The 26,642-nt window shown below is 46.7% G+C and overlaps 2 protein-coding genes and 1 long non-coding RNA gene across 7 annotated transcripts in view; 1 reads left to right on the forward strand and 2 right to left on the reverse strand.

Annotated features, from left to right (window-relative positions):
• Nucleotides 1-3,311, reverse strand: part of USO1 (USO1 vesicle transport factor) — a 62,005-nt gene extending 58,694 nt beyond the window's left edge. For 2 of the 4 annotated variants that reach the window (XM_045017746.1, XM_045017743.1), the window contains exon 1: nt 3,123-3,309. In XM_045017746.1, the coding sequence (XP_044873681.1) occupies nt 3,123-3,188 (66 nt within the window). In that variant the 5' untranslated portion in view covers nt 3,189-3,309. Of the gene's footprint in view, nt 1-3,122 lie in introns of all 4 variants that reach the window. The other 2 variants (XM_045017744.1, XM_045017745.1) reach the window with 2 other exon arrangements.
• A 2,565-nt stretch (nt 3,312-5,876) lies between these two features.
• Nucleotides 5,877-9,798, reverse strand: LOC123371354. The gene is made up of 3 exons (XR_006579768.1): nt 9,552-9,798; nt 6,943-7,033; nt 5,877-6,686 (listed from the first exon to the last, which is right to left on the reverse strand). It is a non-coding gene; the product is annotated as an uncharacterized LOC123371354 (long non-coding RNA).
• A 67-nt stretch (nt 9,799-9,865) lies between these two features.
• The window catches only part of G3BP2 (G3BP stress granule assembly factor 2), a 43,524-nt gene continuing 26,747 nt past the window's right edge, over nt 9,866-26,642 (forward strand). The window contains exons 1-2 of one of the 2 annotated variants that reach the window (XM_045018869.1): nt 9,866-10,120; nt 20,365-20,483. In XM_045018869.1, coding sequence (XP_044874804.1) covers nt 20,389-20,483 — 95 coding nt within the window. In that variant the 5' untranslated portion in view covers nt 9,866-10,120; nt 20,365-20,388. The remainder of the gene's footprint in view (nt 10,121-20,364; nt 20,484-26,642) is intronic. The other variant, XM_045018868.1, reaches the window with a different exon arrangement.

The raw sequence follows: 26,642 nt of genomic DNA on the forward strand, positions 1-26,642 counted from the left end.
GCTGAGAGCCACCGCGGGCACCCCACAGCTCGGAGCCCCAAGCTTGGAGCCGCCGTGGGTGGTGGGGGACCCTGCACCTCCGAGCCAGGCCCTCCTGGGTGATGTTGGATGATTTTGTCATGCATATTTTTAGTAAAAGTCACAGGTAGGTCACAGGCTTATGTGAATTTTTCTTTATTGCCTGTGACTTTTACTAAAAATATGTGTGACAGAATCTTAGCCTTAATCACGTATACTGTAAACATATTGCAAGAAAAAAAATGAGCAATTTCTTTAGGTGAAGTATTACTCTGTGAAACCTGCCAGGAAATGGGAAGGAGGAGTACAAACACAAGGCACAAAATGGAGCTAAATTTTAAATTGTGTAAAGGAAAAACCTCAAAATCACACACTGAATAAGTTTTCATATGAAACAGGTATCAGCTGTTAGAAGAAGTTATTTCTCCCCAAAAATCAACAGCCCCACTGGTATCAAAGTTCGTACAATCTTCATTTTTTCCATATTCTGGTTGTAAAGGAAAAAGCACGGTTTTACTCACCATATAATACAGCACACAGTCTTTCATGCAAGGATCTCAAGTCACTTTACAAACATAAATTAAGCCTTGCCACCCATAGTATATCTGATCTGTTTTTACAGATGGGGATGCAATGGAGAGGGAATCGGACAGCAGGCCAGTGTCATAGCTGGGCCAAAAACTCCTGACTTCCTTTCTCTAGCTACTCTCTTCTACTTTATGAAAAAAGTCACTGATTTTAATAAGTTTACATAATTTAGCTGTGTTTTGATGTACTCCTCAGACCTTAACCTAAGGAAGCTTCCCCCTGGGTTTATTTTAAATAGAACAGATGAAGGTTTGCATAACAAAGTTAGACTTACCCTAGTAACTTCAACAATTTCATCCCGATCATAAACTAATCCCATGCCCTCCAGAACAAGGACTGCAACAAATACAGCAAATAAAGTAGGTGATAATGGCATTTTCAAGCCACTAGAGTGATTCTGGCTTGTCTGTGACTGTAACTAGCCTGAAGGTGTGGATTGTCCACTCTGTCCACTGTGAATGTTCCTTTCTGGATAGCAGAGAGTGTCAGAGGGATTGTCTAAACCACAAAGTTAGGTTCACTTAATTTAGGTCGACCTACAGCCACCCCAGTAAATCAGTAGGCTGTTGGTGTCCACACTACCCTCCTGTCGGTGGAGCACGTCCTCACCAGGAGCGCTTGAACTGACTGAAGTGGGGCATTGTGGGGCACTGACAGCCCCATCCTGCTCACAACTGGAGCCCTCACCCGCCTGGGGTTACAGTCCCAGCTGTGAGTCCTGGCCCAGCTCAATTTCACAGCACAGAGCCTACCAGCGGTGAAATTACCAGCTGTGAGCCCTTGCTGCTGACAGAATGACAGCCAACAGCCTATGTAAGTAGTGCAGTGTCTACAGGGACACTGCCTCGCTCTATGCCTATAGTGTAGGGGTAGGCAACCTATGGCATGGGTGCTGAAGGTGGTATGCGAGCTGACTTTCAGTGCCACTCACACTGCCCGGGTCCTGGCCACCAGTCTGGGGGGCTCTGCATTTTAATTTAATTTTAAATGAAGCTTCTTAAAATTTTAAAACTTTTTTACTTTACATACAACAATAGTTTAGAAAGAGACCTTCTAAAAATGTTAAAATGTATTACTGGCATGCAAAACCTTAAATTAGAGTGAATAAATGAAGATTCGGCACATCACTTCTGAAAGGTTGCTGGATCCCTGCTCTAGTGGAAGTGTAGCTATTATGTCAGTGTACCAGGGCACTTACTTGGGTGGACGCAGCATTCTAGCCTAGACACTGACATAATTAGGTCGACATAAACTGCCTTACATGGACCTAACTCTGTACGGTAGACCAAGCCAGAAACATACAAGATCCTACTCTTAAGCACAAGATATTTGTCAGTTTCAGTCCACTTGCTTCTTTATAACAGGCAAGGCAAAGAGACAGCAGAGCATGCAAGTATCCCTGAGCCAAAACCAAGCTACCCAGTCTATTTTCAGATAAAATAACTTATAAAATGCTTCTTATTAGAGGTTCTTTAATATTTTACCCACAATTTAATCAATCTTTTTTTAAGATGAAAGAAACCAGAGAAATGAGAATTTTTGAGGGGATTTTTATATTTTGAACCTTGTGTAATGAGTCAGTTGCTAAATTCTGCACTGAAACCTTTTAACGCCCACTTTCAAAAACTAGTTGCTCAGGTGGTGAACTTTTATCGTGACTAAAGTGCAACTTGAATTTGGTCTACAGAATAAATGCAAATTGTAATTGAGCTATTTTCTCCAGAGTGTTACTCACAAGGGGCAGAAAAGCATGATTTGTTTCTTCCTTACCAAAGCCAAATTCTGTCTCTCGCTGCAGATTAACACAGTTGTATTTAAGAGACTAATCTGACTTCATGTTTGAAAAATGCAGCTCATTAGGGAAGAGTCTTCCAACATTGCTACATAAGTGAAGTGCATAGTACACACAGGATCATAACCAGAATTCTCAGTTTCTTTCACAACCACCGTCTCAGGATAAAGGAAATAATTGACACTCATTCAGGCTACACTCCAACAGGCTGAAGGTCAATCTGTTTAAGGGCCTCCTGTATACAACACGTCCCCCGGTCAGGGTAACCAGTTGCTCATGCTTAAATTGTAGCGTCAGTAGAAACTAACCGGGTCCCGGTAAGAAGCCTCAAGCCTGGGGTTTAGCCTGGTTACAGCACCCGGGTTATCTCCCGTCTCCGGTGCAAGCCACAAGCACCTTTTAACGCTCAGCTCACACCTGCGCTGGGAGTCCCTGGGCTGCAGCGATGGTGCCCAGCCCAGCAGGGCCCAGGCTGTGCGCGGAGGAGGACGCAGCCCGTCGGCCCCGATGGGCCCGGGGAAGGGGCGCCGCGGCAGCTCGGGGGCGGAAGGACGGGTGGAGCCGGAGCCCCCTGTCCCCAGCACCCCGGGCCCCGCAGCGGGTGAGAAGGGCGGCGCCGTGTGGGGCCGGGGGCGGCTGGCCCCATCGCAGGGGTCCCGAGCCCGGCGCTGACGGACCCATGGAGGCGGCGGGCCCCGCGCGGCGGGGTCCCGGCCCGACTCACCGTCTCGGCCCCGGAGGGCTGGGCCCCGGCGCTCGGCCCCCCCATGACGCCCCGCAGGAAGTTCATGGCTGCCCGCGGCGGGCCCGCCCCGGCCCGGGGTCGCGCTGCCCTGGCGGCGGCCCCGCTCGCTCCGGCTCCCGGGGACGGTGGCAAGTGCGGGCCGCTCCCGGCTCCACCATCCGCCCGCGCCGGAAGCAGCCGCGGCGCCTGCGCCGGGACGTGGCAGCGACGTGGCCGCTCAGAGGGCGAGAGAGGCGGGGCGGCAGCGGCCCCGGGCCCGGCCCGCGATGGGCGCCCGGGGGGAAGGGCTGCTGGAGGGCGCGGGCCTGAGAGCGCGTTGGGGGGCGTCGGCTAGGAGCAGCCCCCGCCCGCCCGCAGTTCCTGAGCCCCCCACAGCACCTGCCTGCACCCCCAAGCCCCCCACCAATACTAACCCAGCACCTGAGCCCCCACCCAGCGCCCCTGACCCCCACCTACCCCCACAGCACCTGCCTGCACCCCCAAGCCCCCCACCAATACTAACAGCACCTGAGCCCCCACTCTAATCCCCCCAGTGCCACAGCACGTGCCTGCACCCCCAAACCTCCCCCCAATACTAACCCACAGCACCTGAGCCCCCACTCTAACCCCCACACCATGCCCCTGCCCCCCACCTATCCCCACAGCACCTGCCTGCACCCCCAAACCCCACCAATACTAACCCAGCACCTGAGCCCCCACTCTAACCCCCACCCAGCACCCCTGACCCCCACCTACCCCCACAGCACCTGCCTGCACCCCCAAGCCCCCCACCAATACTAACCCAGCACCTGAGCCCCCATCCAGCGCCCCTGACCCCCACAGCACCTGCCTGCACCCCCAAGCCCCCCACCAATACTAACCCAGCACCTGAGCCCCCACTCTAACCCCCACCCAGCACCCCTGACCCCCACCTATCCCCACAGCACCTGTCTGCACCCCCAAGCTCTCCACCAATACTAACCCACAGCACCTGAGACCCCACTCTTACCCCCACAGCACCTGCCTGCACCCCCAAGCCCCCCACCAATACTAACCCACAGCACCTGAGCCCCCACTCTAACCCCCACCCAGCGCCCCTGACCCCCACCTATCCCCACAGCACCTGCCTGCACCCCCAAGCCCCCCACCAATACTAACACAGCACCTGAGCCCCCACCCTAACCCCCACAGCACCTGCCTGCACCCCCAGGCCCCCCACCAATACTAACACAGCACCTGAGTCCCCACTCTAACCCCCACCCAGTGCCCCTGATCCCCACTTATCCCCACAGCACCTGCCTGTACCCCCAAATCCCCCACCAATACTAACAGCACCTGAGCCCCCACCCAGCGCCCCTGCCCCCACCTACCCCTACAGCACTTGCCTGCACCCCAAACCCCCCACCAATACTAACACAGCACTTGAGCCCCCCTCTAACTCCCACCCAGCGCCCCTGCCCCCCTATCCCCACAGCACATGCCTGCACCCCAATCCCCGCACCAACACTCAGCGCTGCTGACTCCCATCCAGGGCCCCTGCCCCCTGTTGACCCCCACCTCCACTCAGTGCCCCTGCCCCACACCTACTCCCACAGCACCTGCCTGCATCCCCCAAATCCCCCACCAATACCAACACACAGCATCTGAGCCCCCACTCAGTGGGTGAGCCACACCCCCCACAGACCCCCTGCACAGCACCTGAGCCCCTCTCCATGCCTGATTCCTGCCTCCCACCCCAACCAACGCACAGCACTTCCGCTCCCACACACCTCCCCCCAGTGCCTGAGACCCCCCCCACCCTGACCAACACATATCACCTCTGCCCCCTTACAGCACCTCAGCTTCCACCACTGATACACCCAACACCGGAACCCCCTCACTAACTCCGCCCATACAGTGTCTGAACCCCCCCCCCACAGCACTTGAGCCTCTCCCAGAACTGACACCCCCCACACACACACCCAGCACCTGAGCCCCCCACCCCATGCACAGCCCTTAAACATCCCCCAGCCCTGACCAACACCCACATGCAGCGCTTGAGCCTCCCCGTCACTGTCCAGAACGTCTCCTACAGTACTTCTTCATGATCAGCACTACAGATGCACACTGACCAACCCACACAGAGCATCTGAGCTTCCCCATGCACCCACTCCACACACACCAAGCCTCAGGGCATGTCTACATTACAAACTTAAGTTGACCTAACATAGGTTGACTTACAGCTACCACAGTAATTACTGCAGTTATTCACGTCCACATTACCCTCCTTCTGTCAGTGGTGCACATCCTCACCAGGAGCTCTTCCGCCAACTGAAGTGGGGCAGTGCGGGGGCGGGCACCCAGCTCAGAGAGCTCCAGGGGATGTCTGAGTTGTGAGCCAGGGGATTCACAGCAAGGAGCAGACCACCCTTTATTGTTCATTTCAGGGCTCCAGCAGGCAGCTGTGAAATTGACAAGATTGACAGCCAACCATTGATATAATAAGGCAATGTGTACAGGGACACTAGGCCAACATAATGAACCCAATGCCTCTTGTGGCGGTGGAGTTGTAAGTGCCCTGTTCCACCAACACAAACCCGATGCCTCTCAATGCAGGTGAAGTTGTGTAGTGAGGGCATTACAGCCTTGCCACAGCCAATGTAAGTGTAGACATGGACATAATTAGGTCGACCTAACTTCATAGTGTAGACCAGGCCACAGTCCGACACACTGAACAAAACCCCAACCCTCATCTTCCACTGTACATTCCCACATACGCACACGGCATCCCTCCCTCAAACACACACTGACCCATCCCTTGACACAGCTTCACTGTCCCATACGTACCCATTTTGGGCAGCATCACGTATAGGATACTGGATTAGACAGGCTTTTTGTTATGTTCTTTCCAATTGAGAAGCTTGGTGACTATTAGGAAAAGCACACTCTAAAGAAATCCTTTTTTTCTTCTTTGAATGAAAGGGTAGTGATGGGTTTTTTTGTTTTTGTTTTATACTGTTACCTCTTCCACTCTTTTTGCCACTGTGCTCTAGTTTCCAAACTGAAATTAGCTCCTTTCTGAGGGTTTTGGTTTTGCCTGAAGATAGCTTGGTTTTGGTTGAGGATTACAGAAATTATACGAGCTGTTAGCTTGAAATTTCATTTTAATTCTGTTTTTTATAGCCTTCAGTTTGCAGTAGACTGTTTAATAAGCTGAAATCTTTAATCATTTGGTATTGCTCAAAGCAAGGAGATACTTTACTCCTAATTAAAACTTATTACATAGAGCAGTTGTAGTGGGAGTCAGAGAAATGTTACACCTAATTCCAGTTGAAGTCTTTACTCCTCTTCCCCCCCTCCCAAACTCTGAGGACTTCCTGTCCATTTTGAATTCTTCCATTGTGCAGCATCACCCTTTCCCATGGGCAGCATCTCTTCTTCCTCAAACCAGGACCAGATCAGGTAAATAAGGAGACTCACTTCTGTATTTACTTTTATTTGGGTGAAGAAAGGGAAGAAGAGAAAACAATCCTGGTCTCTAGAAAGTTGTAGTGACAGCTAGGCTCCAGCAACTTTGAAAACTATCTATAAAAGGAAGAAACAAGTTTAAAATGACATCTCAAACCTTTCTAGACCACTAATATGTCAACTCTTGCTTAAAAAAACGCAAAACACATGAAAGAGATTATTTAAAATATCTGTACTTCCCTTCTTAAGGTAGGGGAAGTTAGTAGTTAAAAGCTGATTTGTATATACAGTAGTCTTACTAGTTTTGATTCAATTTAAAGTTCTGCAGGACTGATGTAATTTAATTTTTCCCACCTAGCAACTTTCTAAGTACCTGTTTTCCTATGTATGCAGATTGGATCAGAAGCGTCCGATTCATACTCAGATTTGTCTATCAAGGTGACAGCTTCCTATTTTGTTCTTCTCTAAAATACAATAAAAACTATTTTATTAAATATTTAATTAGAATAAAACCTAAGTGACTAGATTAGAATATTGCATTAATGTCACTTCAGAAGAAAGGTACAAATTGAGGATTACAGGCTCCCAAAATTATTAAAAAAAAAATTCTTGCAAGTTTGAAGATCAGATGTTTCCTAGCATTGTAATTTGAGAGCCAAACACTGCAGCAGCAATACACCTAAACAAAATCAATAATTCAGTTTCTTAACTGCTATAATATTCCAAGCTATCTATTTTCACTGTGCTAGAAATAGTGTAAGTTCAACTTTGACAGGAGTACTCTAAAAGTTTTTTTTTAATCACTTCTATGGATCAACAAAAACAAGGAGTCCAAGAAACTGCCAGACAGCACAGCAAGGGTTAAAGAGAACCTTTGGCCCCTCTCTAGCCCCACCCCGTTATACCTGCAGCCAATGCCAGGCTTGGAGGGAGAAGAAAAGGAGAGAACCTGGTTCAGTTCAGAGCTGACTGGTGAAAGGGCAGGAGCTAGTTGTCTCTAACTGAGGGGATGGATCACTAGCCTGCCCACCAAGGTAGCCACCTAGGAGGAAGCAATGTTACTTCAGCTGCAGGAGAACGGGGTGGGGCCACCTACAACTCATGCTTCCCTTAGGAGGCCTACCCCATAGTTTGAGAACCACTGTCCTATGCTATGCTACCCTATTCTAGTTTTTTTTTCATATAAGTGAAGCCCCAATGCATAAAGCAAACAAAGAGAGCAAGTAGTCCCACTATATGGCAGTGGCAGAACCCAGGCTAATAATCCCATCCAGGACTCAGTACCATAGCCTTTAATCGCTGCAGGACAAAGCACCTAGGCTCTCAGCCATGAATCTTGGGAAAGGGGACAGAATATAAATATTGCCTGCTTTCCTTCCTCTAGGAGATCACGTGCAGGGAGTTGAAGCTGTTGGTAATCTGGTGATAAGAAAATGTTATTTCATGGTTGAACCTTGAAAAGATTTTTTTCTTTAATTTGAATTTTAACATGAAACTTTGCAGTTTACTAATATGAAACTTTGATCACTGGGAGGAGCATGGACTCCCAGCAGAGATTTCTGGAGGGGAAAAACTTTTTGTAGGGATGTTTTCATCTTTCAAACTTTATCCAAAACCTCTTATTCAGTTTGTTGCTAGACTTTAGCCATTTAAACACAAAAAATGCACTGATTTAACTAAAATCAATCTTTAAACTGAGTTAAAACAGTGAAAATTCCTGTGTGAACATAATAAAGCTGGTTTATAACTAGCTTATATTGATTTAGCTTAGTTCAGTCAGTTATTGTCTTAAGCTGGTTCATATAGTAACTGAACAAATTAGATTGCTATAAAGTAGTTTTAAACCAGTTTAGAGTGTTTTTCCCACCCCCTCACATATAGAGGGTTTTATGCTATCATAACAGAGGCTGTGTCTTCACTGCAAAAGTGCTTTTTTACATCAAGATGTCTATTGCAATGTAAAATCCTAGAGAAGGCAGGCAATTTAGTTTTTACCAAGATTTAGTTGAGAAAAAGCGTACCTCTGCCCCTCCCACTGAGAGTTCACCTAGACTGGTTATGTTGCCTGGTCTTTACAAAGATTTTACATTGTGATAGGTATCTTGATAGATGTTTTTTGCTGTGAAGAAAATAACAGAACCAATTAAAAATACTGAAGTTAATTACAATTCCTGTGCAGAGGCCTGCTACAAGCTGACAGGGACCATCTGGCTTTTGGGTGAGAGCTTTTAACAGTGGAATTGCTCACAACAGGTCAGAATGAATATGGATGTTTTCAGTGCAGGACACCAAACCCAATTTTTCTGATAACTTACATACATTTTCTAATGGAAATATTGTTGCTGGGGGAATATATTTTTCTAAGCACCAGCAGTTGAACCAAGAAGTGGAGGAAGAACAGGGTCCTTTGTAGATAAATTTGTATTTGGCACCTAAATACTCCGGTGATGGATGAAAAGCCTAGTGTAAACTGGAAAAAGCAATGCCCTTTGTGAAGCATTATGTTCTTGGCAAACAGCTATCTGCTTCTTGTTCAATTGCTTCCTATCCCCAGGGGATATACTGTTTCCTGGTTCCTCTCTTTATGTTTCTGTGGTTTAAATTATTATATAAACATATCCTGACTCACTACTTACCTTGTTCTGCATTGGCAAGACCTTTTCCCTCAGCCTCCCTTCCCCAAAAGAAATTTCACAAATACATCACTGGTTTCAAAGCTGATTCTAGTTTGCAAAATCATTGTTTTTAATTAGGTAAAGAATTGCCACTTCGAAAACACAGGTAGTGGGGTTTTTTTGTGAGTTGCACCTGCATCTACATTCAGCGGGTCACCCTTGGCCACAAGACTGCAAATTACCCCCCCCGGGCAATTGCCTACTGTTTGGCCAATTCCCATCTCCACCAGGGGACTGGCACTAGCCCCACAGCTCGGACCAGTGCTGGGACTGCGAAGCCCCCTCCCCGCCCTTTGCCCGGGCTCACTGGGTTGGAACACGGCTTGTGCCACTGCCCAGGGCTGAGAAACCCCCTCTCATTGGCTTGGGACGATCCGTGCAGCGCGTGCCGTTGCCCAGGGCTACGAAGCCCCCTCTCCTTATCGCCCCTGCTGGTTGGGCTGGAAGGATCCATTCCTCGGCGCCCGCGCTAGGTCGCGGGGCAGTGAGGGGCCCGAGCGCGCGTGCGCGCGCCCGCAGCTCTGCGTCACGCGGGCGGAAGCGGGTGGCTGCAGTTAAACCCCGCGTGCGGTTCGGCGGGAAGTGAACGTTCCATGGACGTCACAACGAGCGCGCCGTTGATTGGCGGAGGCTGGTGACGGGGGTTCCTGCCCTGGAATGCAGGGCGCAGGGGCGAGACAATAAGGGAGACGCGAAGCGAGAGCCCGGAGCCCGCGCCGCTGCCCCTCTCCCCAGGCTGCGCCGTGACCGTGCCCGGCCCGCGCCGCACCCATCTCCCCTTGGGACCCAGCGGGAGAGGCCGCGCCGCGCTCCGCCCGCCCCGCCCGCAGACCCGTCCAGGCCCCGGGCAGCGCCCTGACCCGAGTCCCGCCGTAGGTGAGTGCGGGGCGGGGCCGGACCTGCCACCCCCCCGGGGCACGGGAGGCGGCTTCCGGCCAAACGGCCGCGCTCCGCCGGCGTGAGGCGGGGCCGGGGGCCGAGGCCCTGCGAGCCGGCCCGGGCTGCGCTTTCCCCCTTGGGGCCGCAGCCGTGGGGCGCCTCCTACCCTGCCCCGGCGGAGCCCGCTGCGCATCGGGCGGCCGGAGCCGTCGGAGGGGCGGTGGCTCGCGGGCTGGGTCGCGGCGCGGCGCAGCCCTCGGGTCAGATGTGGGTTGTTCCATATCCCGGCTCGCCTGCCCCTTCCCTTGGCCGGCAGAGCTGCCCGCTACCCGGGAGCATCGCGCCTCCCCGCCCCGGCAGTGTCTCCCCTCGCCCTCCAGCCCGGGCAGTGCTGCTGCTGCTGCCCCCTCCTCACACGTGCAGCCTTGTTCCTCCTCCGCTCGCTTGGGGCCCCGCTCGTGTTGGGGTTGGTTCAAAAACCAGCGACCTTGTTCCGAAGCCCCTGCCTGGATATGCTGCTCTCTGCCTCTCTCTAACGCTGGGCCCACCGCCAACATGGCTACACTTGGAGTGCCAGAGCCTTTTCTTCTACAGGTCCTGCCACCGGGCCGGGAACAGCCTCCCTGCAGGCTTCAGCTAAAACGACTCCGCTCCGCATGCCTGGTTTATGGTTCTGTGCCCATTAAACTGAAAGGAGCCCGAAAACGGCTGAGGTAGTTTTAGGCAGTGTATGCAGGGGGATCCCAAAGTAGGCAGGTGCTAGTTTTTCTGTTTCATTTCTGGTCACCTCTTTAATATTCAGTTTTGAGTGCCACTCTTGGAAAAAGTGACCGACTGGAGAGCTGTCAGAGGAGAATACAATAAAAGGGTACTGCTAGGCTTGATTTGAGGAAAGATTTTTCTCAAACGTGTCGTGTGCTTGTGAAAGGGTTATAAAGTGGCACTGGGGCAGGAATAGGGGGAGGGAGGTTAGTCTCCAAATAGCAGAAAGGATTATACATCAAGGAGGAAGAGGTATTAGTTGGCATATGTGGAAGTATTTAGGATGCAAATAAGAGGTTGGTAGAGAAGATAAAACTCATGAGCTGATGCCAGGCAGCGCACCTGAGGAGGAATCTCAGCATATTCTTCCCTTGCTGGGGGTGAAGCTGGGTTATTCAACATGGCATTGCCCCTTGAACTTCCTGGTGTGGCCTTCTGCATGGGTTTGAATCTTTCTCTCTGTTAATTGCATAGTAAATATTTCAAACTCTGCCTATCTGTCCTTCTAGCAGAAAGACTAGAGGGGTAGGCAACAGGTCAGTGCTAGACTCTGTGGGAGAGAGCTGCCTCCTCACTTTATTTTCCCCCTCCTTGAGTCTCTGTTTTGTTCAGTTAGGGAGCAGCAGTAAAGGTAACATCAGAGTATGAGGGGGATGATGGATGGACCAGCTTCTTTTTAAACAAATTTGCCATGTTCTCCTCTATTCCTTCCAGGAGCTCAGTTGATCCTTGTGTTACATTGGGGTCAAAGGCTATGTCCCCTGTTTATTACACCAGATTTAACACTGAAATTGACAGATACCTATGTGGATTAGAAAAGGTCCTCCCTGGTCATCCTTTACAGGTTTAGAAGTTCTGTGGTGTGAATGTTTCGTGCATATTCAGAGTAAATGCTCCCTCTTCTGAAAGGTCAGCTTTTTTTGCGTCTCTTGTCCAGCAAGTTTTCTGTTCTGCTTATCCAGTATCATTTACGTGGATGAAATATTTGTCCATTCATAGATGAGTCTTCAGACTAACAGTACAGTGTCTCCGCCTACAGGGTGTTTATACTAAGGAGACAAGTCCCTGACCTGAAATTTTAAACTACTGACTGTTTGCTTTCATTGTACTGTATTGTATCTGAACTCCATTAGCAACACTCTCTCTACCAATGGCGTTCAGTTTTTCACAAATGAAGAGCTACTTGGGTCAATGAATGGAGCTGTGGTGAGACTAGCATTGTTAGAGATTTATGGTGAAACTTGTAAAATGGTATTTACTACTCTAGGTGTCTGTGACATACTTAAGAGCCGCCAATTCTGCAAGAACTTAGATATGTGAATAGTCCCGTTGACTACAATGGTACTTATTAAGCATCTGTTGCCTTAGGGCCTGATCATGCAGGTTAATCCACCAGTAGCTCCCCAGAAAACTCTTGCCCCACAACCATACAGTCCCATCAAGCTGCTCCCTGCAACACCTCCAGAAGGTTGAGTAAACAGATACACTTTGCAGTGTGCCATGAAAGTCAACCAATCTAGGCTATGTTGGATGAAATGGGGAATTAAGGAATCTTTTAGAGAGAGGGCTGGCTGTCCAAAATGGAGGTAGATCCAGTTTGCATGCTTCTATTGATCTCATCTATGGGAGATTACCTCCCTCCCATACTGTCTGGATTAAGATTCAATTAATCTGTTACAGTGAACACCTTTGATATTTGATGGTTGTAAAACATCAGCATTTTTTATAGTACTTTGAGGAGAATATCACTCTGTTTCCCACCTGGTTAATGTAAGGAGGAACACTTCATTTCTGCTTTCAAGGGATCCTAGCATCTCCTTTTCCATTCCACACTGCATTATGGAGTATGCATCTGTTGTAACTGGCTTGGAACCTGGTACTGAGTGAAGTGCACATCAAAAGCCTGTTGCAGGTGGTCCATGCATAGCTACACATGTCTATAGAGCCAGAGTAGAGTATTGCTGTTCTACAGCAAAGCTGGACTGTGGTGTTTAATGGCTGTCTTGCACTAGCTGTCCTTATTAGGAATACTTCAGTTGTTGGAGCTCTGGTGATGAAATTGTGGGTACGAAGAACAATGCTTTCGTAGTCTTTGTATATCACAAAATATTGGTGTGCCCAACATTTTCTTCATAGAAACAAATGACAAGATTTTCCTGTAGTAACCATCTTCTCCAAAGCATACAGGCTTATCTGTCTATTATGTGTGTGGTAAGACAGGCCATATTTTTTACTTTTAGTTGCACTTTTCTGAACCTCGTTCATAATTTGTGCCTCTACGTTTCAGTAACACCATCAATGGATACAGCCCTTCAGATGAGGCATCACCAGGGTTCAGTACGTTTGTGGTGTCTATCCAGACACACACACATGGTCTTTGGATCTTTAGTCCTACCATGAATGACTCTACATAGGTCACATTGGGCTAATCACCTGTTCTATAGATCACTGCCCTGAGGTGTTTAAATCTCTCTGAGATTTATCTGTCACTAAAGAGACTTACAATTTTTGGTCTTGTTTGCAAACTTTTCTTCTCTACACAAGCACAACAGCCCAGTGCTGATCGATGAGGTACCTTACTGATGGCTTATCTCAGACATGACATCTTTCACAATTTTATTTATACACATTTAGTGGAATAACCTGAAAGAAGGATCAAATATTGAAATATTTTAAAGGCAACTTTGATTTATAGGAAATTTGCTTATCAAGTGACATCCAGATCTATTAACATTTTGTCTGTGCAGCCCTTAATGATGATAGCAATTTGGCATTTTTTATCAAACATAGCACTGCTACCTTTATAGTTCCACATGGAACTAATTTTAGTGAAAGAATTGGATTTAATCAATTATAAAAAAGAATTTCTTATACGTAATAAAGTTAATGCCTAGTGCTGCATAACTTCATTCTGCATGCCAGTTGTGTATCCGTTTACAGCATGAGTTATAATCATGGAGTTTTGGCCAGAAGGGACCGCTAGATCATTTAGCTTGATATCACAGGCCACCTGCACCAGGCAGGTCTTGCACACTAAACCCAACACCTGAAAGGAGACCAAAGCATTACCGTCTGCCGGAGACTAGACTACTATCTGCACCAGGCAGAGAACAGGACAGACTGAGGTGTGCCAGTGCTTGAGGCAGCCCTGCAATGGCAGGGAAATTAGTTATACCCAGATAATCCCAGAAAGGGACCTGCACCCACACACTGCAGAGGAAGGCGAAAATCCCCCACAGTCAACTGGGAGAAAATCCCTTCCTGATACCACATGTGATCAGTAGACCCTGGGCATGTGAACAAGAGCCAGGTAGCCATGCACCTGTGACAACGCTCAGTGTGAGCTGCCTCCGCCTGCAGGTGCCTGCCTCGCACCTCCCATTGGTCGTGGTCCCTGGCAAATGGGAGCTGTGGAGGCAGCGCATGGAGCTGCTGTGGTGGTTCCTCTGCCTAGGAGCATTGACTGCGGCCAATGGGAGCTGCAGGGGCGGTGCCTGCGAGCTGAGGCAGCTCACAGCTGCCTGGCCGTACCTCCACATAGGAGCAGCAGGGACATGTTGCTGCTTGCGGGGAGCCACCCAAGATGAGTGCCGCCTGGATCCAGCACTCCGATACCCCTCCCATGCCCCAAAACCCTCCCCCGAGCCCTCTCCTGCACCCAGACTGCCTCCCAGACCGTGCATCTTGCACATATCCTGAAATGCCAGTTTATAGAGCTTTGTGGTTGGTAAAGTGCCAGATAACTAGGGCCCTACCAAATTCATGGCCATGAAAAACACGTCACAGACCATAAAATCTGGTGTCCCACCATGAAATCTGGTCTTTTGAGTGCTTTTACCCTATACTGTACAGATTGCACGGATGAGACCAGCATTTCTCAAATTGGGGGTCCTGACCCAAAAGGGAGTTATGGGGGGGTCACAAGGCCATTTTAGGGGGGCTGCCCTATTGTTACCCTTCTGCGCTGCCTTCAGAGCTGGGCGGCTGGAGAGCAGCAGCTGGTTGCCAGGCACCTAGTTCTGAAGGTGGCGCCCTGCCAGCAGCAGTGCAGAAGTAAGGGTGGCAATACCATGCTATGCCACCCTTCTGCACTGCTGCCTTCAAGGGTGAGTGGCAGCTGCTGACTGAGGGCCCAGCTCTGTGGGCAGCAGTGCAAAAGTAAGGGTGGCAATACCATACCATACCATACCATGCCATCCTTCTGCACTGCAGCTTGTGGAGACTCTGCCTTCAGAGCTGGGCTCCTGGGCAGCAGCTGCCGCTCTCCAGCTGCCCAGCTCTGAAGGCAGCGCCACCACCAGCAACAGCACAGAAGTAAGGGTAGCAGTACCACACCCCCCCCAACCAATAACCTTGCTACCTCCCCACAACTGCTTTTTGGGTCAAGACCCCTACAATTACACCACTGTGAAATTTCAGATTTAAATAGCCGAAATTATTTAATTTACAATTTTTAAAAGCCTATGACCATGACATTGACCAAAATGGACTGTGAATTTGGGAGGGCCCTATGGATAACCCAGCTTTTACTGTGGTGACATGATACAAATCAATGTTACACTCATCTCTTCAGCTCTTGTCCCCATTTCAAAGGGAGTAGCAGAAATAGTGTGTTCAGAGAATGGTCACAGTAGTGATAACAAGCATTGACAAACTCTTATATGAAGGAACTGAGAAGAGTGGGAGTGCTTGTTTTAAAAAGGGGATATAAGGGAAGAAAAAATATATGGTGAAAGTAGAACAGTAAGTTCTGTTCATCCTTTGTTGTAATAGAAGAATAAGGAGATGCTCAGTGAGATTGAAAAGGAGCAAATTGAAAATGATAAAGGGAAACACTTCTCTCTCAATGCATTACTTGTACTTAGTGCTACAGTATGTAATTGAGATTGAGTGCAGCAGGATTCAAGTAAGACTGGACTTCCTTATGGTTAGTATGAGTATTCAGAGTATAGTAAAGATGTTAAAAACAGACCCTCCTATTTCAGGGCCTAAACCAGTCTTTGACTAATGGGGGTTAAGGAGGAACTTGGTGGGTTGCTTATTGCTTAACTACCTTCTGCAGGGTTTCTTGAATCTTCCTCTCAAAGAGCTGGTACTTGCCACTGTAAGCCATGGGATATTAGGCTACATGGTTCACTAGTCTGATCCAGTATTGCATTGTGTTCTTGTGGGCAAACCTAATAGTGCTTTATTTTGTACTTAAGGTATTTCTCTTGTGTTTGTCTATGGCATGTGAAAGCCTTTGCTTTACCCTATTTATACCTGAGAATGTAGGGCTGGTTCTTATAAATCCTGTACAAACTTGACATTGAGTGGCTTCCATTGACTGTACTTGTCCTACGGTAACTTTAAAAAAACAACGCACAGTGATGAAAACACACAGTGTCCCCTCCTTTTGCATGAAAGGAGTTTTTTAATGTATTGAAATCAAGCTCCATGCATTTCTAAAGTTAATGTCTATGGAGGATTTTTACTTCTGTGTTTTTATCATTGTGAGTCAACCTGGGGAGCTCCCAAATCCATTAGACACCCCCCCCCCCACATACATACCCCTTCAGGACTGTGTAGGCCAACTTGAGGGCCCTGTCTTACTGAGCATACTCTAGCCTCAGTCCTCGGAGGCCCAGAATGTTCCAGGCAGTTCCTTTTTATATGTGGTTATCAAGAGCTCCTTATTGGCACTTCCAGCAGTTCCAGCTGATGCGGTTTATTGCTGCATGTCCTGTTTGGAACCTTACGTTTTCTGTGATAGAGCATACCATTCTCTCTTTGGCTCATTATCTCAGTTTTAACTGATTTAGGTATTTTAGGTTCAGCTCTGTACCAGCTGTTTATCTTAGAGCTTTGGGTTTTTTTAAGCTACTGCCTCAAGTATGATTTTTTTTTAGTCAGTTTTAATAGCTAGCAGTCCTTGGCATTGACACTTGGCTTGGAACTCTGTGTTTGATTCTTGTTTGGTGCTTCGCTGAGCTAAACTGGCTGAGACTTCAATGGCTGACAAATATTTTGTTTCACTTTTGTAGGTTCCCTGTTGTTGCTGAACCTGGGATATTGATGACAGCTGTTCAGCTGCACTTCTGACTTAGGTTTAAGTCTCTATTTGGGCAAAATCAATTTATCAGGTTGGCTCTCTTCCGATTGGATTTTTCACAGTGCTTCAGTAGATGGCAGTTCATTTGCAGTTAGCTCAGGACTTGAAAATTAGTGCCATGGCACACTGAATATGGCCCTTCTCAAAGCAGAAAAGGTCATGTGCTTGTACTCTGTTCTAGTCAGTGCCTCATTGTAAGACAAGCACACTGATGTGAGGAAGGCACCTAGCATCTAACAAGACTGGTGTTATCAGCATATCCTACCATTGCATCCATGGGAGTGTATATGTGAGGCTCCAGAGCCTTGTGGAAGTGTAATGGTGTCTTGTGTCATGGCTCTTTCTGAGAAGCTTCACACTAATTGTCACTGGAAAGCAGGCACTGGGTCATCTAGAAGCTGAGATCAGATGTGTGTATCAGGAAGAGGTTTTATGCCAATATCAGAGGCACTCCTGGAAACTCATGTGCCTTCTGAGAGTTAGGAGGGTGCCATCTGGATAAAATAGAGGTTGCTCTTAGTCTGGTGGGAGGGATAGCTCAGTGGCTTGAGCATTGGCCTGCTAAACCCAGGGTTGTGAGTCAGTCTTTGAGGGGGCCATTTAGGGATCTGGGGAAAAAATCTGTCTGGGGATTGGTCCTGCTTTAAGCAGGGAGTTGGACTAGATGACCTCCTGAGGTCCCTTCCAATCCTGATATTCTGTGATTCACAAACCTGCCACTCTGTGACATGGTATTCTGAGAGGGTTGCATGGGGGGGCTGTTGACTTGGTGGCCTGGAGCAACTGACCAAAGCCATTCTGTATTGTTGAGAAGTATGACAGTGTGAGGCACTTCTCAGAGCACCCAGCTCTCATCTGTGCTTTTGGGCTGAGAGAATGCAGAGCTCAGATGACAGGGGACCTCACCCTAGACAATACCCTCCATTCTGGTGCACTAAGGGAATGGCAGAGCAAAGAGACTGCTGGTTCTTTTGCTTTCCTGACATGCCATGGTCACTGCAGGGGTTGTCTGTACAGTGGCTTCTTCCTCTGTGGAGGTGTTCCAGTGGGATTACAGAACCTGGGAGCCAGCTCCCTGTAGCTTGCTCATCTCCCTGGTGCTCCAGGATAGCATTGGAGTGGAGTGATGTGGTGGGCAGGGCAGCAGGGTTCTGAAACATACAGGGGTTTCTGTCCCCTGTGCTGATATGTCAAGATGACAATGATGCTGAGGGCCTGTGTACGAATAGTTTCATTTGCTACACTGATGTGATGAGAAAACTTTCCCTCTCATGTTGAGATGTCTGGGATTGGGCAGAGTTGGGCTGGAATGCATTGCAGTACCAGTTTCCTTCCTGCTAGCATGCCAGTACAAGGAGTATAATGTTGAGGTACTGTTGCTTTCTCCATCCACCTTTTTCCTGAGTACTAATTCTCTGATAGACTGTCAGTGATTTGCTGAGAGGCAATGGTATCGAGGCATCACTACAAGCTTGACTCAGAAACATTAGCATTAGTTGCAGGTGCTGGGCATTGGAGACTCTGGGGCAGGACAGGCTTTACAAGTTACTGAAGTATCCAGCAGGTTTCCATTATTTTAGTTTTGTTGTACATCTGTTGGTCTCCAGACCTGTTGCCATGCCACCAAGTCATGCTGTCTGTTTCACCTTTTAAGAGTCACATGCCTTTGAATTTCTCAGTGTTAGCTTCTCCTGCAGCCCTTGCATTTCTCACACTTCCAATTTCTTTGGGTAGCAAGCTGAAGTGTCTTTTAGGAATTGTTGGAGTTCTGGTTTCACAACCGCTTTCTCATGAAGGTACCACTTCAGTGTGTTTAATGCTGTCTTCTGGGAAGATAGGGACATGGAGGGTCATGTGATAAGAAAAGATTGAATTGTATCAATTCTTCTATTATCGGGCATGACTTTTAAGACTGAAATTGATGTCTTAGTCAGCTGGCGTATATACCCAATAGTCAGCATAGTGGTGTTTGCTTCCCAAAGATGTTGGATTGGGATTGTAGTGGAAGTTACGTTCCTGTTGGCTCATTCACTGCTTGTTGCAATGTGCATATTTGCTCATTAGGGACACCTGTGTAGGAGGGATGTGGAGACCAAAGTGGTGTCAATACTGATACAATAGTGGTGGCTTGTGTTTTGTAACCTCCACATGAGAATTTCATTGGCCTCACCAGGTTTTGGTGGAGACTAATGCCCATCTGTATCTGAGAACAGATAACCTCAAGACTTTTTGGTCCAGGGACAATGCTCACAACAGATTTTCCAAAGTTGGTTCTACTAGGATAACCTTATAGCCTGTTAAGGGAGTTCATGTAGGAAAAACACAGGAAATGTTTTGTCCAGAGCAGAAGCTATGCATGTTTAGTTTCTGGAAATTGGGACAGTCACATGCACTTCAAGGACTTTGAGTTCTGGTAGACCAGGGAATAGTCTGCTCGTGTCTTTGCTAGTGTTCAAGAAGCTTTCAGTCATGGTCTTAGGTACCGTTGCCACAGATACATACTTGTATAGTTCTTCTCCTTAGATTGACTATCTGTGGAGGACTTCTGCTGTGTTCTTCTTTCCTTCGGAGCCTGCTTCTGAAGCAGAGAAATTTGAAATTCCCCCAGTCCCCAAGTTTTGGTATCTTACAGGATGTTTTTTACTTGATTGGGCCAAATGTACCTGAGTTTGAGTTCCTACTCTTGAAAGGAACTGGGCTGGAAAATTCAGAGCCATCTTAGGTTAGAGAATGGTCATTAAAGCAAAGCTGCTGAATCTCCAGACAGGTACCTTGAAACATCAGATAATTCTAATAGCTAAGGAATTTCTCCCATGACTTGTGTTGAAGGATAATTCCTTTTGGAAAAGCAGACTTACAAGGTAAATAAGTTTACTGTATAAAAGGTGGTGAGCCTCTCAATTTTTTTGCTTGAGTGCAAGTACTGCTGTTGAAAGATAAAAAAAGACCAAAGGACATAAGTAACTAACATAATCTTTCATTTGAAACTTTGTTTTAATGACTTTAATCAACCTCTTGCTAATAAAGGGTAAACTAATTGTAATCACCAGTATTTTGGATAATTTTGTGGTATTTATTTAAATTAATTTAACAAGTATAGCTTGCCTCTTGTCTGTCTCCACTGAAACTAGTGTCCTTGCTAATTACTTAGAGATCTTGAAAATTAGATCAATTTGTCAAGATAATGAATGATTGAACTACAGCAGTCTTGAGTTACTCAGGTATTTTTAAGTCTGAGACTACATGTTGGTGTAGTAGTTTCTTACCAAATAGTGATTCCTGTTTTACATAGGATTTCATAAAAATCCATGTGAAGGGATGAATGGATGGACGTATTAAATTGCAGGGTTGCTTTTAAAGTAATTTATTCATTTTTGTCTACTTACAGCATTTGACACTCAGTACCAAAGAAATGGTGATGGAGAAGCCAAGTCCCCTGCTTGTAGGGCGGGAGTTTGTGAGGCAGTACTATACTTTGCTAAATAAAGCTCCTGACTTCTTGCACAGGTAATCTTTTTCTATGTAAATTAATTTATGTATTCTTGAATACAAGAAGCAGACTGTATTTTTGGATGAATGTAAAATAAATTTATTGTATCTAAATTTAAGAACTCTTGGCGTTGGGTGGGGGAGTTGAAAATTATTCCCATATCATTTGAAAGGTAGGTAATTGCAGCTATACTGAAAGCTATTATTTTATAAAACTTGTGTGCTTTATTTGAGTATGTCACTCTATATAGCTATTCAGGCAGATTTTATATATATATATATATATGTGTGTGTGTGTATATATATATATACACACACACTGTATGTTCATTTGGGTATTTTTTACATATGCACAAATGCAGATGGAGCAAATTATCCTTGTAAAGTAGAATTCTAGATGAATTTCTTAAAACTGTGGTAAAGTTAGTAAGACAGCCCCTGAACTCCTAGGTAAAAATCAAGCTTCCAGTGTCCAGGTAGTGTAGGGGTTCATTTCACTAATGTTAGCTGGACACAACTAGAAAATCCTATTGCTCTCTGAGACTTTTGTACCCACTAAGGCCTGCATAACTGGAAGATTACAATAAATATTTTGTTGCTAAATTTATTTTGTACATTTAATGGCATGGTATAGTCAGTTTCATTGTCTTCCCCTGTATAGTTAGTTTTCTGAGTTTATGTAGCATTATTTACGTGGCAACAAGGTAGAGAAATGTTTTTTAAAAAAAAGTCTGTAAAACAACAAAAAAAGACTCAATCAGATATAGTACCTACCAAGAGAGCTAAAAGTTATAGTTAACTAAGCTTTATGTTGACTGAGAAACTCCCATGAGAAGTACAGTAGAAGCTGTTTTATCCAGCATGTTGGGGGAATGGGAGATGCCAGTTAACTAAGAGGGAGTGAGTTTGGGTGCAGGCTTAGGGCTCTGGGAGGGAGTTTGGGTGCAGGGGGGCCTCGGGGCAGGGGTTTGGGGCACAGGAGGGGGTGCCGGATGTAGGGGCCGCTCATCTCTGGTGGCTCCCCACAAGTGGCTATCTGTCCTGGGCTCTGGCTGCTCCTAGGCAGAGGTGCAGCTCATGGCTGTACCTGCTGCCTCTGCCTGCAGCCGCTGCCCCTGCAGTTCCCAGCCAAAGGGGTGGGGGGCAGGCAGCATGCAGAGCTGCCTGCTGTGCCTCTGCCTAGGAGCAGCTGGAGTCCGGGACAGGTCACAGCTTGCAGGGCATCCCACCCTGCATCCAAGCTCCCTATTCTCATAGCTGAAGTTGCGTATCTTAGGTCGATTTCTTCCACACACTCCCACCCCTCAGTGTAGACCAGGCCTGAGAGGTGAGTGCAGGGCAGGCGTGCTCTCTAACACGCACACGGCCTCTGCTTTGCACCAGGCCCAGAGAAGTGTTTGCCTAGGGCCCCGTGACCCACTGGTTAGGACTCACCATTTGGGAAACACTGCAGTAGACAACTTGCAGTGTCCAAAGTGAACGTGAGAGAGGCTAGGGGTGTTTGGCACCCACTAGATGGAAATGGACTCCCCAAGCAGCTTGCAGGACATCACCCTCTTAGAAGAAGGGATTGAGATTCCTTTTACAGTGGGGTGCAGCGGGGGACTGGTTTCTTACCTGGTCATCCCAGGTCAGTGTGGCAGCCCCATAAATACTCTTTTGTCTGATAGTTGCTATACCTTGACAGTTAGCAGGGCTCAAGTTATGTGAGTGCTCTATGCAACACCACTCTTGCCGCTTTTTTGTGAGGAGCAGCAGTGGTGTTCTGGCACTTGTATTTTAGGCCAGAAGTGCATAGCGGTACTTCTTTTTTAGGACTGACTTTTAGGTGTCCGATAAAATTTCCACGCCCTGTGTGTGAATAGGAGTGAGTGAAGAGAGATTGGTGTTCAGAAGTTGAGAGAAGGAAAAGGGAGGTGAAAGTCTAACGAGGGCAAGGGTAAGAGGGCAGAAGGAAAGAAAGAAGAGAGGAAATAAAGTGAAGACAAGATGGGGAAAAAACAAGCTATGATCTCTTGTAGGTAAGAAAGTGGAGTGAAAACAGAAAATGAAAAGTTGCAGCAAAAACGAGAGTTACATTTTTCAAATTATTTTTTATAAATTTGATATGCACTCTTACAGTTAAATCCTGTGCACAGTTGTTCCTTTACGTTGCAGAAGACATGGGTTTTTTAGGGCAAGGGTGTGATGTCACATCTCCTTCACTTCGGCTCTTAGGCCTAGTCCTTGAACTAGTAGGTGGTGTCAGTTTTTAAGTCTTGCAGAAAACTACCTTCTCTAGAGATGTAACGATATAGCTGGAGCTCTGATCACATGCTGCTCTTTAAGCAAGATACTAGGGTCTTTCATTCAAACTCCAGTCCTTATTCTTATTGGGTGCTGCTTTAGCATTTGGGTAGAAGATTCAGTAGTTTTGATTTTTGGGTTTATAATCTGCAATTCAACACTTTTCTGGAGTTGGTGTCTGAGTCTTCAGGTTTTTGATCTAGCCCTTCCTCAGATTGACACTTGATTTGTTTTAAGTCTGTTCCTGTTGTTCTCTTTTAGATTCCTCTGCTCCCCTGATTCTCTCTAACTGCCCTATAAACTGAGCTGATTGCCGAGACTGTTTGCATGTTGGTGAAACGTCTGGTGCTTTAGGGGGAGATCAGTGGTGGGTAATTGTCAACTCTAGTCACAGAAACTCAGTGTATGCTGCTTCTGTGAAAAGCAGCTCTCCAGGTTATCCTGTATGATAGTACATGTTGACAGGCAGCAGGAACTGTTGACACTGAGGATTCTGTATCAAGGAAGGACCCTTAACAAACCAGAGTGTAAAGCATAATTACTTATAAGCCTCCTTGTATCATTTTTTTTAATGACCTTCTGGTACTGCCAATGCATGAGGCTTGATGAACTCCTGGGAATGGTCCAGGATTTTCAGCAGCCAGTGTTCCTTACAACAGGTGGTATTCTGAGTACAGATTGCACCTTTGAGCACTTGGTGAAAATGCTGGACTGTCTCCCCTCAGTTGTTGCTCTGAACTAGCACAGTTCTGCAGGGCAACAGAACCACTTTAAGATATTGTGGAGATCTCTAACTGCAAGCTAACCCAGTTTTCTTAGCTTGGGACACTGGATGTGGTCTGTTGTGGAAGACACTAGCGTCTGTCAGAGTTCCTCTTGAAGCATAGGTGCCAACTTTGTCTGGTGCTGGTGGGTGCCCGTGCCCCCCCCTCCCTTTCTGTGGCCCCACCCCATCCCCATGCCGGCCCTGCCCCCATTCCAACCCCATCCCCAAAGTCCCTGCCCTAACTCCGCCCCCTCCCTGCCTCTGTTGGATCCCTTCCCCAAATCCCCACCCCGGCCCTGCCTCTTCCCCCAGCGTGGCATTCCCTCTCCTCCCCCCTCCATCCCTGCCCCGCGAATCAGCTGTTTCATGGTGCAAGCGCTGTGAGGGAGAGGGGAGAAGCAGGATGCAGCGGCACGCTCACGGAGGAGGTGGAGGTGAGCTGGAGCAATGGGCCGGGGCCACAGGGAACTGCTGGTGGGGGCTGAGCATGCACAAGTTTTTTTCCGTGGGTGCTTCAGCCCCGGAGCGCCCATGGGGTCGGCGCCTATGTCTTGAAGCACTTTTTGTGTGCTCTCTGTGCTGTTTGCCTGATCTGTAGCTGAACTATTACATCTATAGAGGCTGTGGTTTTAAGGGCTTGACAGTGTTTGACATCCATCTGAAGGAATCGTAATAGTTCCACAGAGACTAGAGAGGAGTTGGACAATTAGTATTTACAATCTCCCCCACCCACCACCCCACCCCAGTAAAAGCTTCAGGGCAGCCCCAGAGATCCTTGTCAGTAGGCATCCTCAAAAACTCAGCCAGTAGTCCAGGTACGGGATCTAGGAGTGCTACTCCAGATAGCTTTGTTGGTTATGTGGTTTGAATGGGAGTTCCATCCTAGATGAACCTCTATGGCTTTGCTGGTGCTATAGCTTCTGTGATCTGTTATGGATGGAAACTGTAGATTTGTGTACGTGGGAGCTAAACATTTATTCCCCTGATGGAGCTTTAACTTCTAGTTGGTAGCCGTATCTTGGTCGATAGCTCTGAATGATCAGCAGATCTGCCCCATAGTGGGCTCTTTACTCAGGATGTTCAGGGACTGCAAGGCCAAGATCTGGGGGAATTTCATAGTTCCACATGAACAAGAAATGTACATCTCCCATGACTTCCCCTGGTGTGGAGGTTGAGCTACTTGCTCATGGAGGATTATAATTTAGATCTGTTTGGGAAGTTTTGCATGATTTGCTCATCTCTGTAGCTACCCTTGGAATTGGGAGTTCAGCATGATGAGGTGCTCTAATCTTCTGTACAGGTGCTTATGCGTCCATTGCATGTCCTTTGTTCATCTTCAAGTACTTAAGAAAATAAAATTCTTAATTTCAAATTTAGAATAGCTCATTTCTCACTCCTGAAAACAATTTACTAGAGTCTTCCGAGGCTTCTAAAGTATGTAGTTTTAGAGCATATTTATTAAGGTACGGCCCTTGGACTGGCCTGCAGCTGCTTCAGAAGGTCAAATCTTAAGAATTAAATTTTTTTTGTGAGATTTATACTGGAGGCACTATTTTCAGGAGTGACAATCCAGCATAATTTATTTTCAGAAAAGCAGGTCGTTTCTCTTGAACCTCAGATATGCATGAATAGTGTCTTATCAGAGTATTTGGTGCATGCCAGTGTTCCTGAAAATACTCTTATCAAAAATACTTGCAAAATCACACACATGTATAATAGAAGAATAACATAAAGTAGTAGTGGGGTAAAGTGCTAGCCTAGTGGAGCAGCAGTAGCAGCTCATAGGTAAGATGTGTTTCTCTCAATACTTAATGCAAAGATTCAATCTGTTTTGCATGGTGAATGATACTGTCTCTCTTGTCCAAATCCATATAAAATAATGTGATAGATTTACTAGAAAGTACTCAAGAAAATTCTGTTTTCAGTTAGTTTGCAACATTAAAAATGCTCCTTTAGAGCTAACACTTCTGAGTCTCATCTTTCTGACCCCTCTAGGTTAAAGTCTGAAGTCTGTAGGAAAGCAGAAATGTACATAGTGTGTGGGTTAGGGTGTCTCTGGGGAGCATATTTCTTACTGGTGAACAAAAATTCTAATAACTTGTTAAAAGTGAAAACTAATGTGCAGCAGTAACTGCTGGGTGGATAAAATGTTCCAACGTTTGAAAGACTAATTGAAATTAATTTTGTAAGTTCTGTCATGCACTAAACTGACTCAATCCAACTAGCAGTAGAAGAAAGTTAGTGTTTTGAAAAGTGGGTGGAGGGTATCTAACATTCAATTTGAAAAAGTGGGGAGGGATAGCTCAGTGGTTTGAGCATTGGCCTGTTAAACCCAGGGTTGTGAGTTCAATCCTTGAGGAGGCCACTTAGGGATCTGGGGTAAAAAGTGGTCCTGCTAGTGAAGGCAGGGGGCTGGACTCGATGACCTTTCGAGGTCCCTTCCACTTCTAGGAGATAGGTAATAATTGGAGATATACCAATTACCTAACTTTCCATATGTAGATTACTATTTTGTTTTGTTTAAAAAATGTATATAAGGGGATTGAAATTAAGTTGCTTTATCCCTTTCAGTGACTACATTGCTATCCAGTGGTGTTCCATTAATATATCTTATTGCAAATACACCATTGTGAAATACTTACCACTGGAAAACACACATTGGCTAATGTAGACTCAGTTTTTCACTTGTCTAGTTAGCAATGTAACTTCCAAAATTAATACTGTTAAAAGTATGCATTTGGAGTAAATCTGTGCTTACTAATTGCTGAAACTGAAAGATCATAAACCGGTGAAGTTTAAAATGATTAAGATGATACACATCTGTACAAAATTGTAGAAGAAATATATATTGCATGTGATAAATTATGTGGTCATGGAATTAAAGACTACTGGAATGCATATGCAGAAGGGAATAGAATTAAGATTGTACAAACAACCTTAATTTGGAATTTTGACTTGAGTGGTTTTTGTTTAATTTGTAGAAAAATTAAGCAGTTCTGTACAATTAGGGTGAGTTAAACAGAGCCAAACATTACATTAAGTCCTGTTACGGTTGTGCAATACATCATTAACTGAAACATTAACTTCTTCAGTTTTCTGTATTCCAGTGACCCAAATGAATATAA

This window comes from Mauremys mutica, chromosome 5 (genome assembly GCF_020497125.1).
Source record: "Mauremys mutica isolate MM-2020 ecotype Southern chromosome 5, ASM2049712v1, whole genome shotgun sequence".
Lineage (NCBI taxonomy): Eukaryota > Metazoa > Chordata > Testudines > Geoemydidae > Mauremys > Mauremys mutica.